Here is a 22,030-nt window from a genome sequence, read left to right on the forward strand (position 1 = left end):
ACGAGATAGTTTATCTTTGGACATATGAGCCCTGTGCTCTACTTTAAACTGTATCAACCTATGCTTAGCACATACAGAGGATGAATTCACCAACTGAAGAATTTTTTCCCATTTTTCAGTCAGTATATTAATCTCAAGTTCTCTTTCCCAGTCTGCTTTAATTTTATTAGAAGCATCAGGACATAAATTCAAAATTATATCATATATGATTGCTACAACACTTTTCTGAGAGAGATTTAAATCTAAAATTTTTTCCAAAATATCTGTTGGATATGGATGTGGGAAATTAGGGGAAACAGTAATTAAAAAGTTCCTAATCTGTAAATATCTGAAAAAATGAGATCTGGGTAAGTTATATTTATTAGAAAGTTGATCAAAAGACATAAAACAATTATCCATAAATAAATCGCGAAAAGATATTATACCTTTAATTTTCCAATCAGAGTAAGCTTGATCCATCATGGAAGGTTGAAAAAGAAAATTTGACAAGATAGGGCTTGCTAGGATAAATTGATTGAACCCAAAAAATCTTCGAAATTGAAACCATATACGTAAAGTATGCTTAACTATTGGGTTATTCATTTGTTTATATAATTTAAAAGAAGTGAAAGGAAGTGAAGTTCCTAAAACCGAACCCAAGGAAAGCCCTTGTAATGAATTAGATTCAAGATTTACCCAATGAGGATTTAAAGATACGTCCAGATCTCGTAACCAAAATTTTAAATATCGAATATTAATTGCCCAATAATAGAATCTAAAATTCGGGAGGGCAAGCCCCCCCCTCCTTTTTAGACTTCTGTAAATACCTATTACCTAACCTAGGATTTTTATTCTGCCAAATATATGAGGAAATTTTTGAATCTACATTATCAAAAAAAGATTTTGGGATGAAAATTGGAACTGATTGGAATATATACAAAAATTTAGGCAAAATGATCATCTTAATAGCATTAATCCAACCAATCAAAGACAAAGAGATTGGCGACCATTTGGTAAATAATAGTTTAATCTGATCAATTAAAGGTAAAAAAATTAGCTTTAGATAAATCTTCATATTTTTTCATAATTGTTATCCCTAAATATATAAATGAATCATTAACCAGTTTAAATGGTAAAAATCGATAAATAGGTACATGCTTCTTTAAAGGGATAATTCACTCTTATTAAGATTCAATTTGTAACCAGAGAAGTTACTAAATTGAGCTAACAAATCTAAAATAGCAGGAATTGACTTCTCCGGGTTAGAGATGTATAACAACAAATCATCTGCATATAACGATAACTTATGTATTTCGTTTCCACGGGTAATACCAACAATATTTGGCGAGTTACAAATAGCAATTGCTAAAGGTTCAAGAGTAATATTAAATAGTAAAGGACTAAGAGGGCAACCTTGCCTAGTGCCACGAAAAAGACGAAAAAAGGGAGATCTATAATTATTTGTACTAACCGAGGCTACCGGGGAGTAATATAACAATTTAATCCAAGATATAAATGTCAAATTAAAATTAAATTTTTCAAGAACATTAAATAAATAAGGCCATTCGACTCTGCCAAAAGCTTTCTCAGCATCTAAAGAGATAATACATTCCGGGGTGGTAAATGAAGGGGTATAAACAATATTCATTAACCTCCTAATATTAAAGGATGAATAGCGATTCTTAATAAATCCGGTTTGATCCATAGAAATAATTTGAGGTAACACCTTCTCCAATCTAGTTGCTAGAATTTTTGAAAAAATTTTAGAGTCTACATTCAAAAGAGATATCGGTCTGTATGATGCACAATCAGTAGGATCTTTATTCTTTTTAAGAATTAAGGAAATAGAGGCTTCATAAAACGATTGTGGTAATTTACCTAAACTGATTGCTTCCTTGAATATTCCAGACAACTTAGAGGAAAGAATGGAGGAAAAAAATTTTTTAAATTCCACTGTAAACCCATCCGGACCGGGTGCTTTACCGGAATTCAAAGATGAGATTGCAGTTATTATTTCTTCCTCTGAAATGGAAGTTTCTAATGATAGGGACTCTTCGGGTGATAATTTCGGAAAACTCAATTTACTTAAAAAGTCATGCATAAAATTAGAATCATGAGGAAAATCAGAGTGATATAAAGAGGTATAGAATTCTTGAAAGGTTTGATTTATCCCAGCATGATCCACTGTGAAAGTATCATCCTGTTTACGAATCTTAGTAATTTGACGTTTAACCGAATCAAATTTCAAATAGTTAGCCAGTAATTTACCCGATTTATCACTATGAATATAAAAATCACTCTTAGTTCTCATTAATTGATTTTCGATGGAGGATGTTAATAATAAACTATGTTCCAATTGGAGTTCAACTCTGTGTTTGTACAGCTCCTTACTGGGAGAAATAGCATATTTTTTATCGACTTCTTTAATTTTATCAACCAACAAGAGTATTTCATTGTTAACACGTTTTTTCAAACCAGCCGAATAGGAAATGATTTGACCACGGATATAAGCTTTAAAGGCATCCCAAACAGTTCCATTGGAAACTTCGTCCATAGTATTAGTTGAAAAAAAGAAATCGATCTGCTCCTTTATAAATTTGACAAAATCTTGATCTTGAAGCAAAATAGGGTTAAATCGCCATTGTCGGCTAGTACAGGAGGTGTCCATTAACTTGATGGAAAGTTTCAGTGGAGCATGATCTGAAATAACAATACTGTCATAATTACAATCAAGTACATATGGAATCAAACGGGAGTCAATCAAAAAATAATCAATTCGGGAAAAAGAACGATGAACATGTGAAAAAAAGGAGAATTCCTTGTCATTTGGATATAGAAATCTCCAAATTTCTAAAATCCCAGAATCCAACATAAAAGAATTAATAATAGTAGCCGACTTATTCGGTAAAGCCGGACTAGCTATGGATCTGTCCAACATGGGATTCAGACATAAATTAAAATCACCACCCATTATCAACATATACTCATTTAAGTTAGGAAAGGAAGTGAATAGTTGTTTAAAAAATTCAGGGTAATCCACATTCGGAGCATAAACATTCACCATAGTGACCTTTTTATTAAAAAGTGCCCCAGTAATTAACAAAAATCTGCCATTAGGATCCGAAATAATGTCTTGATGAATAAATGTAATTGAAGGATCAATAAAAATTGAAACGCCTTTAATTTTGGCTTGAGCATTTGAGTGGTATTGTTGATCTTTCCAAAACTTAAAGAAGCGTTGATTATCCTCTTTCCTTACATGAGTCTCTTGTGCAAAAATAATATGAGCATTCAGTCTTTGGAACACTTTGAAAACCTTTTTCTGTTTTATAGGATGGTTTAAACCATTTGTGTTCCAAGAAACAAAATTAATAGTATGAGCCATAATTAAGAGTTAACCCTTTGGTGAGAAAGGGGTTAACCACAATGTGAGCTCATAAAACCGGAAGAGGAATACATGATTAGAGAGGAACCGGAAATCTCGACACTGCGGACATCTTGGTAGTTCTGAAACAGCCCAATGGAAAAAATTAAAAAAGAAAAAGACTGACCCACCCCCCATCCCCAAGAACCCTGAACTAAGCCAGAAATGGCTGAAGGAAGCTCTAACTAAAACTAATTCTAACCCCATTTCTGCAGGGGGCAACTCCAAAAATATATGTTAGATAAAAGACATCCCAGATCTCCCAACAGTATCTAAAGTTGTATATTATTTTTGAGGGCAATAGCCGCAGGAATACTCTACACTATCACCCTATTTCCTTTCCTTCTCCCAATAGTCAGCCAACTCCCTGACTCTTGTAACTACCTCCATGTAGTTCCTTACTATCACCTCCTCTTTCTTCCAAATGATCCTTTGGCCATTCAGCACCATGTTCATTTCCCTAGCATTTTCTGTAAGGAGCTCACCCAGATCCACTTCTCATAAATGTAGCAAATGTAGGAAACCAGGAGGTTCCCCCAGATCTCCCAAAATCTTGCGCGGAGAATACATCACTGACCTGGGATCATTCTCACTACTCTTAGACACTACAAATAAAGAAAGAAACAGAAACTTCAACCTAGACTCAGCCTCTTCTCACCTAAGCCTCTTGAGTCAAGGCCTCAATTTCCCACTCTAACTCTGGTCACTCTGCTTAAACCTAACTTCTTTTTATTGGCCCTTGCCAATTGCCTAATAACAGAAAGTTCCAGTAGGCCTTGATTCTTTTTTAAATCTGGCACTACCCACCACAAGCTGGGGAAATAAATCCTGTTTACCCATACCCAATGCCCCAGAGCTATTATAGCTGGTCACCTTAAACATGCAATTAAAACAGAAAATGCTGGAAATACTCAGGAAGTCAACAGCATCCACTGTCAAAGAAAATCTGTGGTATTTCATCTCTTTAACAAGAAGGTGGTGAATTTGTGGAATTCATTGACATGGGCGGCTGTGGAGGTTGAGTCACTTGGTGTGTTTAAAACAGAGGTTGTTAGTTCTTGATTAGTAAGGGTGTCAAAGGTTATGGGAAGAAGGCAGGAGAATACGGTTGCCGGGGGGGGGTAATATAAATTAGCCAATATGGAATGGCAGAGGAAGCTCAATGTACCAAATGGCCTGATTCTGCTCCTGTCTTATGGTTGAGAGGTTTGATGAATTTTGACTAAAGGTGATTGACTGGAAAAACACTGTCAGTTTCTCCCTCCATTGATGCTGCCTGGCATCCTGAGCATTTCCTTTTTACTCTTCTAGCCTCCAGCATCTGTCTGGAGAGGGAGAGGGAGAGGGGGAGGGGGAGGGGGAGGGGGAGGGGGAGGGGGAGGGGGATGGAGAGGGAGAGAGAGAGAGAGAGAAAATATCCTGATTGGTCTCTCTTTGTGCTAAGTAGACCTATCAGTTTTCTCTGTGGGCGGACTTTACAGTTAACCTCTCCTCTCTCTTTCATTGTCCATCAGTTCAGTTTAGTGTCCTGCAGCGCCATGGCAGAGTGTTCCAAAAAAAGAAAATATAAAACGTACTTTACCCCAGACTACACTAAAGTGTACCCCTGCCTAATAGGGGTCTGAAATAATGACAGTGTTGCTCACTGCACTGTTTGCAACAGTGACTTTTCTATTGCCCATGGTGGGTTAAGACTGTAAAGGACATGTTGAGGTGAGTTTAACAGGTGTCATTCGTATATTAGCATAGCAAATGTTATTTAAACTAGCTGGCTAGCTGCGAAGGAGCTACTCTATTGATGTCTTATGTGATGAGGCCAAACTTCCTGTAGACTTGCTTAAAGTTGTAATAGAATAAAAAAAAGATTCCATGATAATATAACACAATTGTGAATCTGATGTCTTGCAAAATTAACAAATTCATTGACACAGACTGCTATGAGGTTGAGACTTCCAGCAAAATGCTCAAATCTGCCAAGCAAGCCACATCACTGTACAAGGAAAGTTTGCAAAAGAAATAGAAAAGCTATTTGCATTAGCACTTAGCTATTAGCATTGAGACTGTCAACAAAATACTCAACAAGGAATATATGTGTGTGTGTGTGTAAATAGTTTCAATATGTGATCAAATAAATTGTTGTGTTCTTTCATAATCGAATGTCCCGTATACATACACCCTTGGAGGTCGACGGGGGGGGGGGGGGGAGGGGAATTTGGGGTTGCAGGGGGCGGGGGTGGTGGTGCTACTTCCCTGAAATGAGTTTTTGCAGGGTGGGATGGCTGTAGATCCTAATGATGGTTATGAAACCATTATCAAAACTGCCTGTTTTATCCAAATATTTCAGGTATTCCATTCACCATAGAAGACTACTCCTTTTGTAGCTCTTTAACTTCTAAAGTCAGGAGACACAACTTTAAGGTCCCACCTTTAGTCAGAACTGGGAAAGAAGGAAGACGAAATGGTTTTCATTAGCAGAGAAAGTGGGAGATGAAAAGGAAAAGGGTGGGCATTGATGCAGTACAGGAATTATGAAACAGCTTTAACGCCCGAAGACGCCCTTTCCCAACTCCCAAGAGTTAACATTGCGGCTCAACAACAACGTGTCCCTGGGTGTTGTCGTCGGTCGCGGACTGATGATGTCAGAGACCTGAGCGGCCATCGTGTGATCATGAGGGAGACGCCGTTATCTAACTGCGAGCGGCAGTTCATCCTGCAGGCCATCGCCGAGAAGCAGGTGCGAGCCAGCCCTCGGTTCATAGAGACGAGAGAGGGGCTGCAGATGCTGGAAATATGGACAACACACACACACATGTCGGGGGAGGTGGACTGTCGACGCTTCGGGATCGGTCCTGACGAAAGGTCTCGGCCTGAACGCTGTCCAGCCCGCGGGGCTGCTCCAGCGTTCTGTGTGTCTTGTTATCAGTAACAGAGTCACTTCCTTTCGCGAGTGTCTGAGCCATATGATCCCGGCTGCGTCTTGGGACAGGGCTGAAAGGGAAGCCGGGGCCCCGTGGTGGCATCCGCGGTTCAACATAGTGATATTGGCGGGCAGCTCATCCTGGGTCCCTTTTGGCTGGCAGTGTTCGTCGACACTGGCCGCCTGTCTGTTGTGTACCGACAGCTGGCCGTGTGCCTTCTTGCAGCAAAGTATACTTAACACGCAGAGGTGTTGACTGGAATAATTTTTGGACTCCATTATTAATGTTGGTAATAACAGTGCCCAATCGTCCTTGTTACTTGATTTAAAAAGCAAGATTTTGGTCCTCGCTTAGTTATGGAACCGCATTTCTTTAATTGCAACGAAGGTATTTCCTCCCCCATGCCGGCCCTCAGGAGAGCAATTTCGTCAGTGCAGTTTCTTATCTCCCTGTACTCCTGCAACTTGGTTTTTGCCCACCTTCCCTCCGACGTATTTTGTCACCAGCTCGCACTGATTTGATATACGTATTAGAATGCATTATAAGGCATTGGCCAGACCACACTTTTGAGTATTGTGAGCAGTTTTGGGACCCTCTGTGAAAAGATGTGCTTGCATTGGAGAGGGTCTGGAGGAGGTTCAGGAGAACGATTCTGGGAATGAAAGAGTTAACATGTGGGGTGTTTGATGGCTTGGGCCTGTACTTGCTGGAGTTTAGATGAATTGGGAGGATAGTAATTTCTTTGAAAGCTATTGAATATTGAAAGGCCTTGATAGAGTGGATTTGGAGAGGAGTGTGGGAATCTGGGACCAGAGGGCACAGCCTCAGAATAGAGGGATGTCCATTTAGAACAGTGATGAGGAATGTCTTTAGCTGGAGGGTAGTGTATCTGGAATTCATTGCGACAGATGGCTGTGGAGGACAAGTTATTGGATATATTTATAGCAGAAGTTGATATGTTCTTGATTAATCAGAGAGTCGAAGGTTACAGGGAGATGGGAGGAGAATGGGGTTGAGAGGGATAATAAATCAGCCAGCATAGAATGGTGAAGCAGGCTCAATGGGCTGAATGGCCTAATTTTGCCCCTATGTCTTGTGGTCTCATATCAACTTATCGTGATTTTTATTAACGACCTGGATGTAGGGGTAGAAGAGTGGGTTGGCAAGTTTGCAGACTACACAAAGGTTGGTGGTGTTGTAGATAGTGTAGAGGATTATCAAAGATTGCAGAGGGACATTGATAGGATGCAGAAGTGGGCTGAGAAGTGGCAGATGGAGTTCAACCCGGAGAAGTGTGAGGTGGTACGCTTTGGAAGGACAAACTCCAAGGCAGAGTACAAAGTAAATGGCAGGATACTTGGTAGTGTGGAGGAGCAGAGGGATCTGGGGGTACATGTCCACAGATCCCTGAAAGTTGCCTCACAGGTAGATAGGATAGTTAAAGCTTATGGAGTGTTAGCTTTCATAAGTCGAGGGATAGAGTTTAAGATTGGCGAGGTAATGATGCAGCCCTATAAAATTCTGGTTAGGCCACACTTGCAGTACTATGTCCAGTTCTGGTCGCCTCACTATAGGAAGGATGTGGAAGCATTGGAAAGGGTACAGAGGAGATTTACCAGGATGCTGCTTGGTTTAGAGAGTATGCATTATGATCAGCGATTAAGGGAGCTAGGGCTTTACCCTTTGGAGAGAAGGAGGATGAGAGGAGACATGATAGAGGTGTACAAGATATTAAGAGGAATAGATAGAGTGGATAGCCAGCGCCTCTTCCCCAGGGCACCACTGCTCAATATAAGAGGACATAGCTTTAAGGTAAAGGGTGGGAAGTTCGAGGGGGATATTAGAGGAAGGTTTTTTACTCAGAGAGTGGTTGGTGCGTGGAATGCACTATCTGAGTCCGTGGTGGAGGCAGATACACTAGTGAAATTTAAGAGACTACTAGACAGGTGTATGGAGGAATTTAAGGTGGGGGGGATTATATGGGAGGCAGGGTTTGAGGGTTGGCACAACATTGTGGGCTGAAGGGCCTGTACTGTGCTGTACTATTCTATGTTCTAACTCATTGGATTAGGGAAGGATGGACTAGTGCAAAGGTCGATGGCAGAATGAACAACCTGGTAGGATAGTGTGACAAGATAGTATTCAAATGGGGGAAGATGCAAAAAGCTACCTAGTATCATTGGTGTGAAAATACCCTTCTTTTGCAGGTGGGAGTCCTGAAGGCAGCAGGGCTTATTTGTCATTGGACAAGGTCAAGGAAGCAAGCTCAGCTGAGCAAAATTTATGCATAGTGTTTACAAATGTCAAGAGCGGCACAATACAGTTCTGATTGGTCAACCCCTTCGGGTTGACATGACTAGTTTCCACTTTAGTTTTTGCATTCTGGGGTGCCAGATGAGATGAATGTGATATCTACAGTATGTTACAAATGAGGTGGCATTATCTTTCTGTATTTTTGCTGAGTTTCATATGCTCAGATGAAGAGACTTGAGGATCTCTATGTCAGTGGTCCCCAACCTCCAGGCCGTGAAGAATGCAGCGGTGCAGCGGTAGCCGGAGTGCACACAGCACATCTTTAAGAAAAAAGCCGAAGTAAACAAGCTAATTAATTAGGTGCCGCCTGGCACGTAAATGTTGGCCCAGATCAGAGGTGGTTGCCAATTTCACTTGCTCTACGCGATGTTCACTCCTCTTTCCAGGGCACTGGAGCCTTCAGCTGTTCCATTGTTTAGTCAATTTAAACACCAGCCCAGACAGGCTGAAAAGACAGGGCTGTCAGGATCGAGGTGACATGTTGAATCTGCACAAACTTCTAATAGCATATAGACGCTGCCGTGCTTTCTTTGTAATGACAGTTATGTGCTGGTCCCAGGACAGATCCTCTGACACTTTTCAGAGAGAGAAACGTCGATCCTTAATGCCGAAGAATTTAAAGTTGTTGACCCTCTCCACCTCAGTTCCTCTGATGAAGACTGGCTTCTGGGCAGCACCTAATTAATTAGCTTGTTTGTTTCGACTTTTTTCTTGAAGATGTGCTGGATGCGTTCCGGCTACCACTGCACCGCTGCATACTTCACGGCCCGGTATCGGTCCGCGGCCCAAAGGTTGGGGACCACTGCTCTATGTCATCCCTTGTGCTCCTTCATTTTGAGCAGTTATGGTCCAGGGATTCCCACAAGTTGGTGTGCATATTTTTTTTGATTGTAATTCAATGTAATTGAAGTGCTTCCTCTGGCCTCTTAGTAACGGCTTACTGTACAGAGCACTGAATAGAATGCCTTTTAAGGAGTCTAGTGTCAGCAAGTGAATGGTATGACCTGCCCATTGGAGCTGGCTGTAATTAAGAGTCTCAATGTAAAGAAATGTGGCGCTGGGAAGGATGCTGGTACTAATCCACTGACCCTGCTGGTGGATTTTGCTGAGTTGTGTTTGGTGTTATCTCTCCAGTGCTTTTGCTTTTGGATGGCCACTGCAGGTAATTCATGTCTCCAAAGTGCATAAGAGAATGGGGATGAGTGTTTTATGTGTGACGTCCTGATCTTGAGTCACTCCTTTCCTCCAGTGATCAAAGATTATGCTGGCAATTTCATCATTGAAACCCATCTTAATTGAAAAAAGGCTCCTAAAGGTGCTAATGTGGTTCATGTTTTCCAGAATTTCATGGATCATTTATTTTTGGGGGTTTGTGTTGAATGTTGGGACAGGTTTGTAGAAGAATTTTGTATTCAGTAAGTTGCTAATCTTGGTGGAGGAGTAAGTTGCTCCACTGGAGTGAGCCTTGACTAGTGAAATATTGACTAGGATCAGAATGCTCAGAGCACACATATCAGGGTTTCAGTCACAAACATCAGCAGTTCCTTGCCTCCCACACTTTCTGCTCGACCTGCCAAGTTCCTCCATAAGATTGTTGTTCCAGATTCCAGCATCTGCAGTCACTTGTATCTCCATACATGACTCCTGTTAGGCCGGTGGCTGCAGCTCTTCCTAATCCTTCAGAGAAGGCCCTGGACTACAGACTTTGAACAGCATGGCTACTGGGAATGGGTGACAAGGTGCACAGCCAGCTTTGTGCAGTGTTGAACAGCCAACCAAAATTTGCCTTCAGGCTTCACCGAGTGTTGTGGATATTCAACAAGTTATTCTCAGAGGTTTCCTTAAGTTGCTTGATTTATCATGGAAGAGGAAGTGCTGAGAGAGATTGAAGAGGTTTAAGAGAGGGAAAGAAAACAACACATTCATTTGTATAAAAATAGAAAATAAGAGAAAAAGAGTTTATTACATTAAATAATTAAAAAGTAGTTAGCAGTTACAGTAGTTTTTAATAGCTGGCACACGTATGGTTGCATATTGAGCAAGGTTAGAAATTAAAATTTTCAAGATATTTGATGTTATGGGTGTCTTATCATGAGAAGCTGAGTTGCTATGCATGGAGAGCTAATGTCACAACAAATGCTCACGATTGTTTTTAGATCCCCAACAAGGGCATAACGTTGGGTGAAGTATGTCAACGAAATAAGGAAAATGAGAACAATATTCACAGGAATCTTTATCCTTGAGTAGATCTGCAAAATCAAATTGATGGAAGGGGTTTGGAAGATGAGTTCATAGAATGCATTTGGGGCAAATTCATGAAGTAGCTTCCGCACTGGTTCTTGCATTCTAGGATCAAATGCTAATAGATCTCAAATATATTGCAAAAATGCAATCTTCCTAGAGACGCTGCCTGCCCTGCTGCGTTCACCAGCAACTTTTATGTGTGTTGGTTAACATAGAACAGAGCCTGCATTCTGCTTGATCTTCTCACAAATCACATCTATGCATAATTTTGTGCTCTATATATGCAGGAATAAATAAAATGAGTGAGTGAGGGCTCAGTTGGTCAGGGTCAACTACAGGTGCTTCATCCTAACTGCCTAGATACGCAAGCCTGGGCAGTACGACATGGAGAGCAAGCTGTTGCCCATGTAGCAGACTCCCCCTCTCCACACTTCTGATGAACCCAAAGGAACAGCAGAAACTGATACAGTTTGGTACCAGCAGTGTCGCAGGAGTTGAAAGTCAGCGTTGAACTCAACGTGGGACTACCTTAGGGAGTCCAGCTCCGGATTGTTTCCTCGGGGTTTACTCCCGAAGCTTTCCCTGTGAGTGGGTATAGCTGCAAGCAGCAAAGTTTTGAGATTAGAGTTTTCCTTCTAGATGATCTGATGAGCCCCATCTGCCCAGAAGTAAGATATGGGACCAATGTTTTCCATGTTCCAGCAGAAACCTTGTAGTGTAGAAACCTTTGAGAAGACTAGGGTTCCTCTGGGTTCCCATTACAACTCACTGTTGAGACTGAATGAGAAGAGATTGAAACTAAATTGAATGAGTTACCAGAAGGTGCATTGAAACATGACAGAGCGAAATTCCATACACGTAACTGTTAAAAACCTTAATTTTAGGATGTACATTTTTAAACGGTGCGTATGTCTTCTGTCACTGCTTATGTAGATTAGGAAGACTAATTGAGAATAGTCATGTACACAAGTATACTGTAACAGTAATCTTGTGTTACAAGAACTGAGAGGTGCCTATTCTTGCCTTCAAATTAACAACTAAGATAAATATACTAATTTTGTTTGCCTGATTTTTTTTTTACCCCCGATGTTTTGGAAAATAAGGAAGTGAGCAGAGGAGCTTGATGTTCAAGAAAATATGAATAAACTTTCAAATTCAAGCCATAATCTGCAATGGATATTGTTTTGTTATTGAATTGTTATGATGAGCTGGTTTGCTTTAAAGATAACCGTCTTTTACTTTTGATCAACAGCGTCTTGATGGAAGACAGACATATGATTATAGGAATATCAAGATAACATTTGGAACTGAATTTGGCTGTTGTATTGTGGAACTAGGTAAAACAAGGTAACACTTATTTTTCTCAAGGGAGGTGTAATTTGTAACTCTGAAATATTTTTATTGAAGCCATATTTTTTAATGGATTAAACTTAATTGTCGGGATGGGTGAAGATGCAACTTTGGTATTGCATTGTTGCAGTACCTTGGCACTGAATGACCAAGTTTTGATTTCCTTTCTCTCGTGGCCTTGTTAAGTAGCTGTGTTGTATTGCAGAAACACTAAGCATTATAAGCTTCCTGCTTTCTTTTCTGATAAGTATTTTCAACCTCTTAAAGTTGAAAGACAAAAATGCAGTTAGTATATAATAGTTGGATTTATTGCCTGTTCCCAGTGTTTGATGACCACAACAGTGCTGTCTTTTTATCTTGTGAAGTCCAGGATATGTTTATATACATATATGGGGCGGGGGGGGGGAGAGTGAAGATTGGAAAGTGTAATTGATAAAAGGGATAATGCGAAGCAGCAGGATTAGCAAGGTAACAACTAATAATATAAAGGTCCACAGGTATAAAAATTAAGATAATTTTTACAATCAAATTAATATGATCAAAAATAAAATTCAGCAGTTGAAACCAATAATCTTGGTTAGAGTCTGGAATCCACCAATGTACTTTAATTTTTTTAAAAATTGTGGTTTTTAAAGTTTGCCTAGTAAGAACTTATTTTCGCCAGGACATAAGAAAAGCTCATCCCCACTTGGTTTCAGTGGCAGTTAGTTTTCGTAAATGTGCAGAGATTCAATTTTACTTTATTTTAAAAGATACACCTCTGACAGTGGAGAGCTTCTTTGATGCTACACTTCAATATGATTGAAATTGGTATTTTATCAGTTTGTTTTGTTTCTGGAGTCAAATTAAAAGATGTTTAACTGGTGATCATTCATGATTTCAGGGTGCTTGCACAGGTATCATGTGAACTTGTTACTCCTAAACCTAGTCGGCCTACAGAAGGCATCATCTTCTTCAATTTGGAACTCTCCCCAATGGCATCTCCTGCATTTGAAACTGGCAGGTTAGTTCGCCAGAAATGGAAAATCACAATTATAAATAGGTTTCTAGTAACCAGCATTTTCTTTCTGATTCCAGTAACATTTATTTTTGTTCTTGAATATAGGAAGTGCCTTTGATATCAGACCTAATAAAATTAATTTCTGTGTTTGTTTGTTCGCAAACTGCTTTTGATAGCATGATGGTTAATTTACAGAACTAACATTCCAGATGCCTGTTATATTCAAATCTCACTTTGGCTGCTGAGAAGTTTAAATCCTGTTAATTAGACAAATTTGGAACTATAGAAAAGTAACTATTGCAGAAATAATGTAACTGCTGGATTTCCCTAAACACACATCTCGTCACTGATTTATTTCATAGGAAATACTATTAATTAAACTCTAGACAAAGAGTAATGCTGTTAACCTATAACTGCTGTCAGAAATGATCCAGCTTTCAATTCATTTCAAGGGTATTTACGGATGGAAATTTAATGCTGGCCTATTGAACAACACATTATGTGAAGTGATCCTGTTAGTATCAGGCTGTCTAAAGTTTCGTGCTAATGCATGCAAAGCTTTAGTAGTTCTTTTGATGACAAGCAGTGACTACATGAAACATAAGAGGTTTCCATGTGGGTATAGTAAATCATTGGGAAAGTTAGTAGAATGTTGGTCTTTATTGCAAAGCTTATAGAGTATGAAAGTAGGGACATTTTAATAGAACATGGAACACTACATCAAATTATGGGCCCTTTGGCTCATGATGTTGTGCTGATCTTTTAACCTACTCCCAAGTTTTTCTAAACCTTCCTTCCCACATAGCTCTCCAAATTCCTTTCATCCATGTGCTTATCTAAGAGTTTCTTAAATATACCTAATGTTTCTGCCTTTACCAAAACCTGTGGCAGAGCATTCCTCACATCCACAGGACTCCGTGTAGTTTTTTTTAAAAAAAGCCTACCTCTGATATCCTGTCTATACTGTCCTCCAATCACCCTAAAATTATGCCCTCTCATATTAGCAATTTCCACCCTGGGATAAAGGTGCTTGCTGTCCACTCTATCTATGCCTCTGAAAAGTCACCTCTCGTACTCCTTAGCTCCAAAGAGAAAAGCCCTTATTTGCTTAACCTTTCCTCATAAGTTATGCTCTCTATTCCAGGCAACATCCTGGTAAATCTCCTTTGCACCCTCTCAAAAACTTCCACATCCTTCTTATAATGAGGCAATAAGAACTGAGCACGTTACTCCCAAATGTGATCTAATCAGAGTTTTACAGAGTTGCAACTTTAACTCACAGTTATTGAACTTAGTCATCTGACAAATGAAGTCTGACACACCAGCTGCCTTCTTGACCTTCCTATTTACTTGTGTGGCAAATGTGGGGGATCTATGGACATGGACCCCAAGATCCCTCTGATACTCCATACTGCTAAGAATCCTGCTGTTAACCCTGTACTCAGCCTTCAAGTTCAATCTTATAAAGTTTATCACTACCTACTTTCCAGATTGAACTCTATCTGCCATTTCACAGCCCAGCGCTGCATCTTATTGATGTCCTGTAGTTATCCATGACAACCTTCTACACTATCCATAACACCACCACCCTCATGTCATGAAAACCTACGAACCCACCCTTCCACTTCCTCATCCAAGTAATTTACAAAAATCACAAAGATCAGAGGAAACACACAATATTCTGCAGATGTTGGAAATCAAGAGTAACACATACAAAATATTGAGTTTGTCCAGCATTTTGTATGTTTTATAAAGAGCTGAGGCCCCAGAACTGATCCCTGTGGAACACAGGTCACTGACTTCTGAGAAAACCCTACATCTACTACCACCTCCTGCCTTCTGTGGAAAGTCAAGTCTGAATCCATGTATCTAAGTTTCCCTAGATCCCATGCCTCCTGACTTTCTGAATGAGTCTACCATGGGGAACCTTGTTGAATGCCTTACTAAAATCCATGTATACCATATCCACTGCCCTACCTTCATCACTTGTTTTATCAGTTCCCTGAATAATTCAGTGAGGCTCATGAGACACAAACTGCTGCTCACAAAGCCAAATCAGACTTCCCCAAATGCCTGTAAATCCTGTCTTTAAGAATGCACTTTAATAATTTGTCTACCACTGGTCTAAGACTGGCCACTCTGCCCAGGATTCCTAGGATCATCCCTATTACCTTTCTTGAACAAAGGTATAACATTTGTCACCCCCCAATATTCTAGTTGTACTCCTATGGCTGCTGAGGACGCAAAGGTCATTGCCAAAGGTGCAGCAATTTCTTCCCTCACTTTCCATAGTAACCTGTGGTATATCCCATTTTGCCTTGGGGACTTGGCTGTCCTAATATTTTTCAAAAGTTCTAACATGTCTTCTTTCTTTCTTAATGAAAACAAGGTTCTGCATATTAGCCTGGTCTACGCTGTCCTGTCATTCGTCAAGGTCCCTCACACTGATGAACACTGAAGCAAAGTATTCAATAAAGATTTCCCGTACCTCCTGCAAGTACTGGTGTAGAGTTGTGGTCACTATCTCTACAATTCTCACTCACTCAGAGATCTGTCACCTGACTAGGTTCATTGCCTAGTAATAGATCCAGCTTGGCCTCCTTTGTAGTCGGCCCGTCCACACATTGTCAGGAATCCTTTGTGGACACACCTAACAAATTCTGCCCCATCTAAACCTTTTGATGCAACTTTCCAAAATGTTATTGAGATTGGACCCAGAGAACTACATCACCACCTTCTGAACTTAAAGGGAATTTGTTCCTTTGGACTCTAACCCAGATATTGTCTGTAAAACATAATCATAGCTGATCTCCACCTTCCAGAAACTCTGCACCTTGTATGCTAAATTTTGGTTTCATTACTGAGAATCAAGTTGTGATTTTCTGAAATATATCTTTTGAAAGAAAGGCCCTCTCCATGCTTTATGCAACTTCTCAGATCATGCATAGACTTTTCTGCTTCCTTCCTTCCCTCTGCATGTTCTTATCCATGAAGTTGATTTTTTTTTACTGTTTGACTTGTTTCTTTTTACCTCCCTCTTTGATCATTTCCCAGCTACATTTATGATCCTTAAATTCTTTCCAGCAGACAGTGAATTTTTCACATAATCAACTCCTAATTGCTCTGCATCTCCTTTCGGCCCACTGATGTTCCATTTTCTTTCTACAATGGTTACACAACCCATCCCCATCCACCTTTCGCTTTCAAACTGAATGTTGTTAGATGTAGCATATAATTTATTAAATGAATTAAAATGTTGTTATTAAAATAAAGCACATTTCGTGGGAGATGCTATCCTTCAGTTCTTTTTCTTGATACACTGAAGGCTCCTGCTGCAAACTGGTGCAGTTTGTTGCTTGTGCCTGCAAAGTAGAATATTTCTTTAACACTAGTCCCAAATTTCAACCTTTCTGATGCCTTTTGAATGGTTTAACTCTTCTGTTCCGTGTCTCAATACATCTACTTCAACTGCAAGGAATATTCACTGTAAGCACTTTGACTCCCATGACTATTTTCATAACGTTCTGCCCAACCTTCCTGTTAGCATTCTATTTTATTTTCTGGTGATATAGTAGTGTATTTGGTCTTTTTCCTTCAACCAAATTTTGATTTTCTTTTGTGTATTTTGGGTCCCTCAGATTTGTCTGTCTCATTTCCTGTTCTTCTACGCTCTCACTTCCCTTTTGGTCTTGAGCCATGTTGGGATAGGCCTTGTCATTAATTTTCATTTCAACAGAACTGGCATTCAGCATGATCAGAAAATGCTGCCCCCAAATGTATTTTTCCTTCCCTTTCTCCCTTCAGCACCCTGTAAAGACTAGACTGCTGATTTAGTGGACTGGGCTGTATCCACTGCTTTTTGTAGGATTTTCCATTCAAGGACATCGGTGTTTCCATACCAGGCTGTGATGTCGCCAGTCACTATACTGCCCACTACACATCTATAGAAGTATGTCAGAGTTTTAGATGTCATGCCGAATCTCCACAAACTCATACGGAAGTAGAGTCACTGCCGTGCTTTCTTTGTAATTCCACTTGCATACTGTGCCCAGGACAGGTCCTCTTGAGGAGTGGCTCATGGAGCTCTGGTTTCCTTCTCCTTAAGTCAATAATCAGCTCCTTGATCTTGCTGATATTGGGTGAAGGGTTGTTGTTATGGCACCACTCGGCCAGATTTTCAGTCTCCCTCTTATATGCTGATTCATCACCACCTTTGATTTCGTCTACGACAGTGGTTTCGTCAGCGAATGTTTTGAAATATTGTGGTTTTGAATGGAAAATTTCAGAATTTTGTTAAAATAAAAATTACTGTTATCAAAAGCAATAATTGTAGGTATTCAAAGTTATCAGAATCCCTGAGTAGTAGGAACTGATAAAGTGAATCTGTGTGAATATATGAATGTCATATTTGAATAATTGTGTTGACCTTTAAATATGTTTGTGATGTAGAGGCATTGTTTCAAAGGTTTCAAAGATGCATCTAATGTCAGAGAAATGTGTACAATATACATCCTGAAGTGCTTTTTCTTTGCAACCATCCATGAAAACAGAGGAGTGCCCCCAAAGCATGAATGACAATTAAATGTTAGAACCCCAAAGCTCCTCCCCCACCTTCCCTCCCTCCCTCACGTAAGCAGTAGCAAAGCAACAATCCCTCCTCCCCCATCAGCAAAAAAAAAGCATTGGCACCCACCACTGAACACTCAAGCATGCGGCAAAGCAACAGCAAAGATACAGACTTGCAGTACCCCAAAGACTACTTGTTCACCCGGTATTCGACATGCCACAGGCGCTCTCTCTCGCTAGTAAGGGAGAAAGAGTTGTCTCCGTTTCACAGCGAGAGGGGAGACATGACAAACAACTTGCTGGTTCACGATGGTGAGAGTCTTGCATCGCCTTTTCCGAGCTCTGTACCCAAAGATCTTGGGTCTCTGAGAACACAGCCAGAGATCTTCCGACTCCCACGACACACAGATCTCCTGCTGGGACACTGACCTTGGATCTGCCCGTCTCCAGAGCTACGAGATCTCAGACCACCAAAGGCGAGCTAAGTTCTAAGGCCACATCCTTGGCATGTTAAATAACAGCCAGTCATGAAATCCTGAGAGCGGGTCCCTTTCCCGCAAAGAACCAAAGTCAACGTGTAACTCCAGGTCAGGGTCTTCAAAAGAACCCGGAAAGGGAAGAATAGAGATATTAAAGATGGAAATAGAGCTGTTTCCGAAGATGCAAGCGAAGGAGTCACCGTTTAGCGCCATCTTAACTTCACTCCTCCTTTGCTTGCATCTTCGGAAACAGCTCTATTTCCATCTTTAATATCTCTATATTTGAGCTGTACGATTCTTGAAAGAAAATTGCCTCCATTGCAATAACAGGTGTATTATTAAGTGTTCCCAATTTTTCATATAGACCTGAAATGTACAGTGACGAAAGACAAAAAAATTGTGTATAATATGTACTATATAATATTTATACAGATTAAACGATAGTCACTCCTTCCTCAACTTGGTTCACAAGCGACCTACCACAATTAGAATCTATCTCCAACCACACCATGGCGGGATACACTGAGGCCCATTTTGTATCATATTTGTCTCATTTCTCTTCCCACCTCCTCCCCCCAATAGTCCATGGTATGTCCATTCAGCTTACTGCTCACATGCAGTTTCCCGGAACTGCCAAACCACTAATAAATGGAGAGCTCAACAAGCAACAAATGTTCATCAAATAAACATTTCTGTATTAACTGCTATTCTCTATATATGTTTGTGTATGTTCTTTTGAGGTTGTAAAATTATTGCAGTGCTGCCCAAGGCCAGTGATAGAGCAGTGTTACTCTTTTGGTAGACATGGAAATTTTGAGCTTCTGTATAGAAATAGAAAAGGCGCTTGAATAAAACCAGTTCTGCTACACTGATGCTAATCCATCCATTAAATTTTATAATCTCCAAAAAGTGACCGTTGATACCAAAGTTCACGAGTAAGTGACAATTTCTGGTACTTGTGTGTTAGTCTGTAGAATATTATAGGAAGTCTGAATCATTTTACTCTGATATCTAAATAACTCATTGGTGATGTGCAGCAAGTCTGTTTAAAGGGGAATTAGCCCAAAAAAAAATTGTTGAAGAGAATATAGGTTTCAGGTTAAAATCAAAAGCTAGACTGCATTGTCAAAATGTCTAATTCTGTTCATTGCAGGGATTCCCAGCCTTTTTTTGATGCCATGGACCAATTCTATTAAGCAAGGGGTCTGGGAAACCCTGGTTTTTTGTTTCTAAAATTTACTCTGGATAAATTTACCTCTTTGGTCTGTAGGCTCTATTTGTGTAAAAACAGTACTGAAAAAAAAGTATTCACCTTCCTTGGAATTTTCTTTTTTTTTTGTTTTACAATATTGAATCACAGTGGATTTAATTTGACTTTTTTTGACACTGATCAACAGAAGAAGACTCTTTCATGTCAAAGTGAAAACAGATCTCTGCAAAGTGATCTAAATTAATTACAAATGTAAAACACAAAATAATTGATTGCATAAGTATTCAACCCTTTTAATATGCTCACCAGATCATCATTAGTGCAGCCAATTGGTTTTAGAAGTCACATAGTTAGTTAAATGGAGATAATCTGTGTGCAGACCAGGTGTTTCAATTGATTGTAGTAAGAATACACTTGTATCTGGAAGGTCCAATTGCTGGTGAGTTAGTATCCTGGCAAAAACCACACCATGAAGACAAAAGAACACTTCAAGCAAATCCGCTAAAAGGTTATTGAAAGGCACAAGTCAGGAGATGGATACAAGAAAATTTCCAAGTCACTGAATATCCCTTGGAGTGCAGATAAGTCAATCATCAAGAAATGGAAAGAATGTGACACAGCTGTAAATCTGCCTAGAGCAGACTCTCCTCAAATACTGAGTGACTGCAAGAAGGAGACTAGTGAGGAAGGCCACCAAAAGACCTATGACAACTCTGGAGGAGTTACAAGCTTCAGTGACTGAGATGGAAGAAACTGTGCCTACAGCAACTGTTGCCCGGGTGCTTCACCAGTCACAGCTTTTGGGAGAGCGGCAAAGAGAAAGCCACTGTTGAAAATCCTCACATGAAATCTCAGCTGGAGTTTGCCAGAAGGTATGTGGGAGATTCTGACGTCAGCAGGAAGAAGGTTCTATGGTCTAATGAAACCAAAATTGAGCTTTTTTGCCATTAGACTAAGCACTATGTTTGGCATAAGCCAAACTCTGCACATCAAAAACACATCATCCCTACCATGAAGCATGGTGGTGACTGCATCACGCTGTAGGGATGCTTCACTGCAGCAGGACCTGGAAGGCTTATGATGGTAGAGAGTAAAATAAATGCTGCAAAATACAGGGAAATCCTGGAGGAAAACCAGATGTAATCTGCAAGAGAGCTGTGACTTGGGAGAATATTTGTTTTCCAGCAACACAATGACCCCAAGCATAAAGCAAAAGCTACACAGGAATGGCTTAAAAACAACAAAGTTAATGTCCTGGAGTGGCCATGTCAGAGTCCAGATGTCAATCCAATTGAGAATTTGTGGCTGCACTTGAAAAGGGCTGTTCACTCACGATCCCCATGCAATCTAACAGAGCTTGAGCAGTTTGTAAAGAAGAATGGGGGAAAATTGCAATGCTGAGATGTGCAAAGCCGATAGAGACCTATCCACACAGACTCAAGGTGCATCTACTTAATAGTGACTTGAAGAGGGTGAGTAATTATATAATCAAGTATTTTGTGTTTATAGAAATTTGTTTTCACTTTGACATGAAAGTGCTTTCTGTTGATCAGTGTCAAAAAGCCAAATGAAATCCACAGTAATTCAATGTTGTAAAACTTGAAAACTTCCAGTGGGGAGGGGTGAATACTTTTTATAGGCACTGTATGCATACCTGTACAATTGCTGTTCGTACTGAAGTCTCCAACGTAATTTTCTTTAAAGTTGGATCTGATGTTTATATAAAAGATTGAATTAGCCTGGTTAATACAATATCAAGTGAAAGTAAATATGGAAGAAATGAAAATCATATTGTGTTCAAGATTATATGCTAATTCATCATTGCCATTTTGCTCTAGTGCTGATGACAAATTTCACTTTCCCCAACATTTTATTTCTGCAGTTGTAAATGCTCATATTTTACAGTACTTTTGAAACTGTCGTGACTCTGAAACAAACGGCAGGTAGAAAATTCCATGCATGAATGCATAGTTTATTGTGCAAGTCCCAGAATTATTGTTAGTGAGTCAACCCTTAAGTAGGGGCTGTGCTACTCTACCTTTTTCATTGGTCATATGTCAGTGAGAGCCAGCCAGTGGTGTTGTGGCATCCACGCCAGTTTTCCAAGTGAGTAGTCCTGGGTTCAGATCGAGCCAGCTCTTTGTATGCTTTCCATCTGTGCTGGGTTGAGGGTCAAACTAGCAACTTGGCCTCATTAAAAATAGACAAATGCTTAAGAAATGGCAAGGTTGCCATCCAATGCGTCACAGGCGTGGAAAGGAACAGTAACATGTCTGTGATAATAAACCTGATGCTGACTCTGGATTGGATTGAATGAAGTGAATTCATAAAATTTAAGAGTCAATCTCAGTATAAAGTGCATTGAAATTTTTTTGTAATGTTGCATTAATTTTATAAGAACTCAAAAGTTCAAAGTAAATTTATTATCAAAGTACACGTCACCATATACTACTTTGAGATTCATTGTCTTGTGGGCACTCACAGTAAATACAAAGAAGGACAATAAAATCAATTAAAAAACTACATACAAAGAAAGACAACTGATGT

The 22,030-nt window shown here is 39.9% G+C and overlaps 1 protein-coding gene across 1 annotated transcript in view; it reads left to right on the plus strand.

Moving 5' to 3' along the window:
• The first annotated feature begins 6,042 nt into the window (after positions 1-6,042).
• The window catches only part of exosc9 (exosome component 9), a 29,642-nt gene continuing 13,654 nt past the window's right edge, over positions 6,043-22,030 (plus strand). The window contains exons 1-3 of the mRNA XM_063046520.1: positions 6,043-6,137; positions 12,131-12,225; positions 13,112-13,231. Of these exons, the coding sequence (XP_062902590.1) occupies positions 6,072-6,137; positions 12,131-12,225; positions 13,112-13,231 (281 nt within the window). The 5' untranslated portion in view covers positions 6,043-6,071. The remainder of the gene's footprint in view (positions 6,138-12,130; positions 12,226-13,111; positions 13,232-22,030) is intronic.

This window comes from Mobula hypostoma, chromosome 4 (genome assembly GCF_963921235.1).
Source record: "Mobula hypostoma chromosome 4, sMobHyp1.1, whole genome shotgun sequence".
Taxonomy (NCBI): domain Eukaryota; kingdom Metazoa; phylum Chordata; class Chondrichthyes; order Myliobatiformes; family Myliobatidae; genus Mobula; species Mobula hypostoma.